At 35.9% G+C, this 10938-nt stretch overlaps 1 protein-coding gene across 1 annotated transcript in view; it reads right to left on the minus strand.

Moving 5' to 3' along the window:
* Nucleotides 1-10938, minus strand: part of ROBO2 (roundabout, axon guidance receptor, homolog 2 (Drosophila)) — a 657579-nt gene that overhangs the window by 54080 nt on the left and 592561 nt on the right. The window contains exons 19-20 of the mRNA XM_010844340.1: nt 2007-2049; nt 444-571 (exon numbers count right to left, since the gene is read on the minus strand). Of these exons, the coding sequence (XP_010842642.1) occupies nt 444-571; nt 2007-2049 (171 nt within the window). The remainder of the gene's footprint in view (nt 1-443; nt 572-2006; nt 2050-10938) is intronic.

Consider the following 10938-nt stretch of genomic DNA (forward strand, 5'->3'; position numbering starts at 1 on the left):
TAGACAGCAGCCCACTAGGCTCCCCTGTCCCTGGGATTCTCCAGGCAAGAACACTGGAGTGGGTTGCCATTTCCTTCTCCAACACATGAAAAGTGAAAAGTGAAAAGTGAAAGTAAAGTCGCTCAGTCGTGTCCGACTCTTCGCGACCCCATGGACTGCAGCCTACCAGGCTCCTCTGTCCATGGGATTTTCCAGGCAAGAATACTGGAGTGGGGTGCCATTGCCTTCTCTGAATAACATCCTTAAAAGCTCAGTTTTACTCAAGGTAATAGATACCACAGCTTTATAATAAACTATTTAGCAAATGTACAGTACTATGAATAAATGCACTTCACTAAATTCACTTACGGAAGAAAATACTTTTTGGTATGCCTTTTTCAAAACATCCAGGAGAGACAAGAAAACAAATCACAAATGACAGAATTTTGAAAAAGACAACTTACCTCCACGCCCAAAGTTTGCAATCTCATTTGGGCCACTACTGCTATTGTTTACTGGCAAGCTTGTGGCTGGCCATGAGTCAGCAAGCCATGGATAACTGGGATCACCAGCATTTAGAAGACCTGGGCGGCTAAAACAGGAATTAAATAGGAATCAGTCCATGGAACTCCATGAGAGATTTGTATATCTGCCTCATAAACTATAGTGGATTAGAGAATTTAAGATTATAATTCACTTTCAAATGAAAATCTGGAGGCTCTCAAGAATTAAGGAACTTTGGCAATTCACTAAGGCTCTGTATAGATCATCCCTGTCAATGGAAGCAGAAGAATCCTGCCTGGGATTCTGCTGACATCCAAATGAATTCAGTCATCTTCCCTGAAACTGGTAGGCAACTGGTAACATAGCAGCATCCTGAAACAAGATCTAATGATAAATTGGCACCTCAAGGGAACAATTGGTCAGAATGATTGCTTATTATCAGCCATTTCCAGGACTTTGGGCTATTGCTCCTTCAATTCCTGCAGCTCCCATATTTATCTGTCCCCTATAGGCTGTAACCCCTGTTATGAGCCCTCATGGTTGATTTAGAGGCAAGGAACTTAAGGGAAATAAATGAAGAGTATTTATACTGTTTCATCAATAGTACATTTTCAGGTTCTCTAAATTTAAAGTGTTAGGAGAATATGAAAACATTTTAGGGTGATAAAAGATCCACTGTGGTCTGATCCAGTATGTGCATATCATCTATGAAGGAGAGTTCTTTTGCATCATATTCAACAAAGAATCCCTATCTTTAACGTAAAAGTGGGATTCTGATCCCTTTCCAGATTACCATACTTAAAAAGATATAGCAACATCTATAATCATCGTACTTTTTTTTTTTCCCCGATAGACCCTTGGTGATACAATCCTTAAGAGAAACATGTGTTTCTATGGAAACTGCAGAAGATCCAACTGCTTTCTAGCTACATCCACCAGCTCTCATTAGACCTAATCTCTTTTTGCTAAAATATTGATTAAATGGGAGATTGGAAGTTATTACCAGAGCCTAATTACAATCTCCATATCAGCAAAGGCAAAATAGATGAGGATATATGTGTTTGTGATCAGTTTTTATCAATTTCAATTGAGTATCCAAAGTTGTGGAATCCAGTCCTATCAATCTACAGCCTATTCATCATCTATGAATCATTTACTTTGTGATCGATTATATGTAATTGTTCACTCACAGCAATTTGGTGAGAACCAATAAGGAGCCTTAAACAACAGCAACTTCATTTGCTAATGTCTAATTAATGCAATAAACATCCTGCTAACAAATGAACACATTCCTTGTGATATTTACTACTAATTTCTTCAGGGGCATCTGGGAGATATGAAACATCTGGGCTTGATTCCTCTAAAGTGCACAACAGATAGATCATTAAACCTTGTTGTAAGCTGTTTAATTCCTTCTAGAATTCTCAGACTTATAAGTGATCATTTATTACAATAATTGCCTTTTACTATGTAGTTTCCTCAGTCCTGATTAAAAATAAAAATAAAAAATCTCCTTGGTATACCTTCCATTGCTCATTAGTCCTCCATCTCCTCTTTGAAATGTAACTGTAAAAAAAAAAAAGAAAGAAACACACACAAGTAGTCAATATTAATTACAATTAACAACAACTACATATTGGCCCTTCGTTTAGAGCTGAAGCCCCTGGGAATTATAGCAAAATATAATTAACATAATTGCACAGATAGTAAGAAGCAGTGGTTTGGCCTAAAGCAAAGCCATCATTTGTTCCAACTTTAATAAGACATCTAAAAATTCTTCCAGTCAAACACACGGTTAAGTCAAAGGGGCAATTTTTATTTGTATGTCAGTTGGTACATATATGGTATTGAAAGATTGACATGCATTAACAAAGAATTATCACATTGTGAATTTTAATGCTAATATACAGGTGTCCTAATTAGAGGGCATAATGAAAACTGCACGTAACAGAAAGTGAAACAGGATAGTTCAAACAGGTAATATCCTAATAAAACCAGTGACAGGTACAGATTGATAACCTATTCTTCTCCATCACAGGTCCTTTTAGGGACACTGAGAAGCACTATGAGTTGAAATACTGTAATTACTGTATAACAGACATGAACTGTAGTGAATAGAGAATATATAATGTATTGAACGCTTTGCTTCATTTTCCAATCTTTACAAAAATGAGACTTTCAACTTATTGAATATATTCCTATTGTATGTAATGATTATAAAACTTAGGTCCTTTTTAAAACTATGGAGCATATTAGCAACACCAACAAGCATCCAGTAAAGCCAGAGCTGGAGAACCCACTCCCTCTGGTTACTAGATTTCATTCTACAAACCTAACAACATGAAAGTGGGTGTCAAGGATTGGCAAAGAAGATAAATATCAGTTTGGGGCCATCATCTCTTACCTACAATCTTTGCAGCTAAGTTTGTTTGGAATTAAAATGCTTCAGATCTGAGATAGGTAATATGATGCACACTGCAGAGAGGGTCTGAGGCAGCAACTATATTCAAAATGATTAGTGTTGCAATGAGATGTGAATATTCACGATTAGTGGAACAAGGTCTATACATGACTTCATATTATTTGGGGTCAAATTTTGCCACTAAATTACTTAACTAGGAAATCATTGGGAAAAAATTGGTGTTTAGAAGTTTATGGACAGCACAATTCCAATTCTGACCAAAATTAATATGCATCAGCTAAACTAGTCCCTGGGGATGAAGGAAAAAATACCATTTCACAGCTGTGAATTCAACACATCCTATCTTTGGAAGACACTGATTATATTTACTATGATTACTTGGTGAGCAAAAGTGAAAATAAAATTTTATGAATTGATTCATATTTTTAATGAACTTGCTACTTAAAGTATACACTTAATAAATACTTTCTCATTTGGATATCTCATAATTCACCTGTTTCTTAAGTTTGAGCTAATAAGTATGATCACTTTTTAGATTTTATAAATTTCTAAATGTAGTTTCCCAGTCCCCTCCCTAAGGTTGTCTAAGAATATATCTATTCAGTTCAGGTCAGTTGCTCAGTCGTGTCTGACTCTTTGCAACCCCATGGACTGAAGCACACCAGGCTTCCCTGTCCATCACCAACTCCTGGACCTTACTCAAACTCATGTCCATAGATTCAGTGATATCATCCAACCATCTCATCCTCTGTCGTCCCCTTTTCCTCCCGCCTGCAATCTTTCCCAGCATTACAGTCTTTTCTAACCAGTCAGTGATTCCCATCAGGTGGCCAAAGTATTGGAGTTTCAGCTTCAGCATCAGTCCTTGCAATGAATATTCAGGACTGATTTCTTTTAGGATTGATTGGTTTGATCTCCATGTAGTCCAAGGGACTCTCAAGAGTCTTCTCCAACATCACATTTCAAAAGCATTAATTCTTCAGTGCTCAGCTTTCTTCACAGTCCAACTCTCACATCCATACATGACTACTGGAAAAATCATAGCATTGACTAGATGGACTTTGTTGGCAAAGTAATGTCTTCTTTTTAATATGCTATCTAGGTTGGTCATAGTTTTTCTTCCAAGGAGCAAGCGTTTTTTAATTTCATGGCTGCAGTCACCATCTGCAGTGATTTTGGAGCCCCCAAAAATAAAGTCTGCCCCGGTTTCCACTGTTTCCCCATCTATTTGCCATGAAGTGATGGGACAAGATGCCATGATCTAAGTTTTCTGAATGTTGAGTTTTAAGGCAACTTTTCACTCTCCTCTTTCACTTTCATCAAGAGGCTCTTTAGTTTTTCTTCACTTTCTGCCATAAAGGTGGTGTCATTTGCATATCTGAGGTTCTTGATATTTCTCCCAAAAACACTGATTACAGCTTGTGCTTCATCCAGCCCAGCATTTCTCATGATGTACTCTGCATATAAGTTAAATAAGCAGGGTGACAATATACAGCCTTGATATACTCCTTTCCCGATTTGGAACCAGTCTGTTGTCCCATGTCCAGTTCTAACTGTTGCTTCTTTTCCTGCATACAGATTTCTCAAGAGGCAGGTCAGGTGGTCTGGTATTCCCATCTCATTTCTTGAAGAATTTTCCACAGTTTGTTGTGATCCACACAGTCAAAGGCTTTGGTACAGACAATAAAGCAGATATTTTTCTGGAACTCTCTTGCTTTTCTGATGATCCAATGGATGTTAGCAATTTGATCTCTGGCTCCTTTGCCTTTTCTAAATCCAGCTTGAACACTTTGGAAGTTTACAGTTCACATACTGTTGAAGTCTGGCTTGGAGAATTTTGAGCATTACTTTACTAGCATGTGAGATGAGTGCAATTGTGTGGTAGTCTGTGCAGTCTTTGGCATTGCCTTTCTTTGGGATTGAAATGAAAACTGACCTTTTCCAGTCCTATGGCCACTGCCTTATTTCTCTTATGGCATCATAATTGGGCAGTATCATCATCATCCAAGGGTTTATCAGGAATTTATGAGGCAGTGCTTTCAGAAACATCTCGTTGGCACCTAGAGTACACTGCTTTATGAAGTTTTTAGGTATCTTCTCAAGTGTATTACAAAACAACCTGACAGCACCTTTGCGCCTGCCCGGGACTGGCTATGAAGAAGATGAATACTGATCACTAGTCTACTTTGGGATGGACTCCCTCAAGTGTTGGGAATCAACAGCCAGCTGTGTGTGCATACCACTTTGGGTCCCTTTAATAACTGTTTTTAACAACAACAACAAAATAACAAGCTGATCTGAAACAATTATTGTAAAAAAAATCACTGGTGACATTAAACAAATGTCTGATTGGTTTGGAAAAACACAAAATGTGAAAACAGTGCAGCTAATTAACTTTCCATCTGAAGTGACTTTCTAGTATGTGGTTTTTTAACGGACTATCAAATGATTGTTTTATTCTGATAAAAGAGGGCTAAGATCATGTTGTGAATATCAGCAGACATGGATGGGCTACACCCCCAAATGTGTTGTTTAGGAGATATAAGGGGAGAAGCTGAGCATTTCTAATTTGGATGCTCTTTTTTCCTTACCCAAATTTTCTGTTACTGTCAGATCAAAAAATAATATTAGAAAAAAAGAAGACAACTGAAGCCAGGGACAACTGAACAAAAATTAAGTTGTATTTAACTTTATGTACTTACCAATGTTAAAGTTTTCATAAACTGTAAATATTAAAGTACTAAGATGCAACACTCAAAATCTTATCCAAAGATATCATTCAGATGCTAGTCAGCACATGGAAAGATGATCAGCATCATTAATCATTAGGGAGATGGAAATTAAAACTACAATAAGATGTTACCTCATACCTGTTAGGTGGGTTTCTACACAGGAAACATAAAATAAGCATTATTGAGAATGTGAATAAATTGAAACCATTGTGGAAGGTAAAAACCATTTTACCCTTGGTTGAAAATACCATGTTTGTTCCTCAAAAAATGAAAAATAGAATTACAATAAGACCCAGAAATTCCACTTCTTGATATATACCCAAAAGATCTGAAATCAAGATATCAAAGAGATATTTGTACATCCATGGTCATCATAGCATTATTCATTGCAGCTGAAATGTGGAAGTAAACCAAGCATCCATTGATGGATGAATGGATAAGTGTATATACAGATGCAAGGGAATATTAATCAGCTTTGAAAAGGAAGGAAATTCTGACATATGCTAAAACTTGGATGTACCTTGAGGATAATATGTTAAATGAAATAGGCCAGTCACAAAAAGACAAAACCTGTAGAAGTCCATTTATATGAGGTACACAGGGTAATCAAAATCACAGAGACAGAAAGTAAAATGTTGGTTGTGATGGCTGGAAGGAGAGGGAAATGGGGAGTTGTTTACTGGGCAAAGGTTTTCAGTTTCAAAAGTTGAAAAAATTTATGGAGATGGATGGTGGTGATGGTGCACAGCATCATGAATGTATTTAATGCCTCTGAATGATACACTTCAAATGGTCAAGATAGCAAATTTCATGTAATGTGTATTGTACCACAATAAAAAGTTGGGGAAAAAACATTCAAACATTCATCGAGGTTTATTTACAGATGTGTTAGAGTATGGACTCTATAGTATGGTCCATATTTACCAACTGAGAGTTAAATGTTGTGAATGAAAGAATTTTAAATTTGAGAACATTCAAGACATATCCATTTTCTACTTTTATATAAATCATTAAATAATTTCAAATCTGCAAAGAGATTGTCAAAAATAGTTCTTAAGGACATTTATGCTTGTGCATCTTCATACCAACTATAAAGAGGCAAGAATACACAGTCATTATATAAATACATAATTGACTTAAAATGGCCTATGGACACAACTTGATATATATGAGAAACTTCAATTTTGTGTGTTTCTATCAGAAGAAGACAATAACAACAACAAACCCAATACCCTTATGTAATAAAGTTGAATAGTTGTCTTTTTTGAAGGAAACGAAAAAGAGGATACTTTTTCTGGTTTCCTTTTCTTCCCATGCTCCAAAAATTTTAGATTTGTTCCATTTTGAAAAGCAGACCAAAAGTAACTGAGTTCTATTAGACCGTGAGATTAAAAACAGATGAGAAAGGATAAACAACTAGATCTCCTAAAATGGAAGTCATATTTGGTGTTTTGATCAACATTTTGTGTGTGTGTAGAGACAGAGAAACATAAAAATAAATGCGACAGCAAATTTGAAAGCTGTTTTGAAGTAGCCCTCATTTCACAGGTGATGAACCACCTTAAAGCTGAATGGAAGACGGTAGAGAGGGTAAGTGGTTGAACAGTCTTGCTCTAGTCACAGTTTTGACAATCACAGGGTAGTAACTTTGTGCTTGTCAGATTTAACTTTGAAATAAGTGAATGATTTTTACCAGGAGTTTCTGATAACATCTAAAATTAAGAAATTTGAAGGCAGCAACACAGAGTGCATAGGAGTTTTTATTGCTAAAACTGTCTGACTAGTGCTAAGGTTTCCAAAAAGCTCTACAGACACCTCACTCTTAACTGTTTTAGAAATGTATTAAATATTCTGAATTTATTGCAGCATTTATGAAAGATAGAAGGTAAAGAGATTTTGCAAGTTCAGATCATATACAAAGTACCTCTACTATTATCTGTCAGGATTAATCCTAATCTCACGCCTGCTAGCACTGAGGGGGAAGGGAAATATAACTACATGGAAAATTGACATTTTGAGGTAAGGAAGCTTTCAGAGTGCCTATCTCTAGTAGGCCACATTTTCCTACTCCAAATGGAAACTTTAATGTTGCCAGCCAAGCCTCATTCCCTTGCCTGATAAGCTATTTCTCAACTATGAATGTAGATTAATCCTCTTTTAATAAGCCTTAACTCAAGCCCAAATAATCAGAGTATAAAAATTCCATCAAATCTTTTAGCTGTCTTAGGATGGTTTTGTCAAATAATTTCACCAATGGTTTAAAACCTATGCATGAAGTGTTTGGTATTTCATAATTTGCTCACTCATTAAATTATTTACATTTACTGAGTTTAATCAAATCTATCAGAGGTAATATTCATAAAATAGAACTCAACCCTTTAAAAGTGTGAAAGTTAGTTTACTTCCATTAAAAAGTTGATAACTTAAAAATTATTGATAGAAATATGACCAGCATTAGTTTGAAAAGCATCATGCAGGCTTCATAAAGATCGTAATATGACATACAGAATCCTTGTGAAAGCTGCATGGCTTTATTCAAACTATATATTGTTCACTTTTCTATTCACAAACACCATTAACACATATAATCAAACATTTTCTCTAGATTCAAAAATCACCTAATATTTTCTGCCCAAATATCTTCATGATTCTATTTCATCCTATAACAACTCAGGTAGTGAATATTTTTGGCAGACAGGAAGCTCACATGCAATGGCAAGCACTGTTAGTACTCAATGAAGAGCAAGATAAATAACATTGCATGTTATTCTAAAAAAAATAAAATGATTTCATGCAGAATATGAGACAGGGGAATATGTTTCTCTTTCTAGCTGCCCATCTTTGAGCCATGAGCAAACCTTTAGTGCGTGTTTGTGTCTGAAGAATTTAAACAAAGAATAAATAGGAAAAAAACTGAAATAGGAAAAAACTGAAATAGGAAGCTAGTAACTTTGCCCTGGGGAAATTGCCATGTTCTGCTTTGTAAAGAAGCAAAACTTTACATTCAGGCCAAATTCTCCTCTCAGATCCTTTCAAAAGTTTATATTTGATTCCTGACAGTTGCTTTTACAATCTAAGGTGCTGATCCACTAGTGTTCTATGATCAATATGTTAACTCTTTTGAATCATAAGAAAAAATATCAACGCTGAATAGCATGTCATTTTTTTTTACCTTTCTTCTAAGCATTCAAATATAATTTTCCATATGGAGATGGAGAGTCAAAGATTAACATGATAAAAATCAGTGGGTAAACTTTTGCCTGCAGAGTGAGTGGAAGGCATCCTATGAAGACTTGGGTTTTCCACTCTGCAAAGGATTTCTTCTCCCCAATAGTTAAAATCTTCCCTATGATAGTTAAAATCTACCTGTGATACTAAGAGGACTTGGAATGAAATAGAAAAGGCAAGTACTGAAATCAAATTCAACCTACTTTTCAATTCTACTTGGGAATTCCCGGGTAGCTCAGTTGGTAAAGAATCTATCTGCAGTGCAGGAGACCTGGGTTCAGTTGCTGGTTTGGAGAAGGAAACGGCAACCGACTCCAGTATTCTTGCCTTGAAAATCCCGTGGACAGAGAAGCCTGGCGGGCCACAGCCCATGGGGTCTAAGAGTCAGACACAACTTAGCAACTAAATCACCACTTCAATTCTACTTAGGATCAGCATTATTAAAATGCATGTTTCTGAAGTTATATGAATTTCAGCAGATGTTGAAGTATAATCTAAGATCATATTTGGGGCCTAAAGCAAATGAAGTCATCTTTTGTTATAAATTAATTTAAATGCTGATCCCAATATAGACTTATGTTTCTTTGAAAAAATGATCACTGGTGTCATAAATCAGTACGAAAAATTTGAAACTATGTGTAGTAAAAAGTAGAAATGTTAGACTTCTCATTTTCTGAGTAAAACTGTATTGCTTTAAGCTTACCAGTTTTGCATTTCATACTTATAAGATTCCCACAGAAATTTCTGTGAAAACCAAAATTTAAACAGAACCATTACACATAGACTACTTTCTCGATAACTTTTATAAAATATTTCAGAGAAAATTAGCCCTGTATGAAATCTCTGTGCTCTTACAACAGATCATTAGCTCATGAATCAAATGTCATAAATTCAAACATATGATAACAAATACTACACTAAGCATGCCTATTTACAATCCCCATATTCTTTAAGCTTTAAAATTCCAGAAAGTGGAGGTTAAGGATATTTATGGGGGGAAATGTGTAGAGAATATTACCAAGTCAGATATGCAATGCTGAGTACCTGTAGTGTGGATTTTCATTTGCTTCTCACCTAGAAGAGAACAGCAGTTGCTGGAAGGCAAATTTCCAGCTGAAGGTGAATCCATTCTGAGAGTCAGCCATCTATCAATTAAGGATAAAGGTTCAGAAAGCCTGCTCTGTGGCTTGGCCTGATTCCAAAATACTTGAAGGGCATAGCACCTTCTGAGTTAGCAGTTCTTCTACAAGCAGATGGATATCAATCACAATGAGAAATGACAACAGGAAATGTGCTATTCTTGTCCAGCTCAAAGACCAACAGATATTTTCCAATCAAATATAAAGAACTGCTGTTTTTAAAGAGAAGAAGAAAGAAAAGAAGAAAGGCTCTCTGACATGATTTTATAAAAAAACATAACTACTAATTAGAAGACTAATGCTATTTGGAAGAAGTGAATGAAAATCCTACAGAGGGTAAAAATGCAACACTCCAAATAGGGCCCTGAGGTGACTGACATTGTCAGTCTTTTATTATTTTCACTAAAGTCAAGCAAAGAGATAAACACAAAAATAGTCTTTGATTAATATGAGCATGTCACAGAGATGAAACAGAACACAGTGACAGACTAAACAGACAGGTAAACGGACAATATCTTCAAGGAATGAAAGCAGGGGACTGGACTGCAAAACAAGAAGTTACATTAAAGTCTCATTAATGTTCATGACTCTGACACTCAGCAGTCATTGCCCAGCATCCCTTTCCAGGAAGAATCCTTCATTGGCAGGCTGATAAAGCACTCAGATGACACAGCATAAGGAAGCAGGCATCAGCAACCAGTAAGAAATGAGAACAGCACGGCAATAGCAAGTCACAAAGTATGGAAACCCTTCTGCAATGAATACACTATACTATCTATCTTCTCTAGTCCTGGGAATATATTCTAACCAGTAACTAACAAACATTATTTCTACAAGCTGTAGTCATGAGCCGCAATGTGATCATCAACTGATCATATTTAAATACTACTCAATAACAAGGAAAACAATCAAATGGATGGTGTTTCTTTCATTT

This window comes from Bison bison, unplaced genomic scaffold (assembly GCF_000754665.1).
Source record: "Bison bison bison isolate TAMUID 2011002044 unplaced genomic scaffold, Bison_UMD1.0 scf7180017864200, whole genome shotgun sequence".
Lineage (NCBI taxonomy): Eukaryota > Metazoa > Chordata > Mammalia > Artiodactyla > Bovidae > Bison > Bison bison.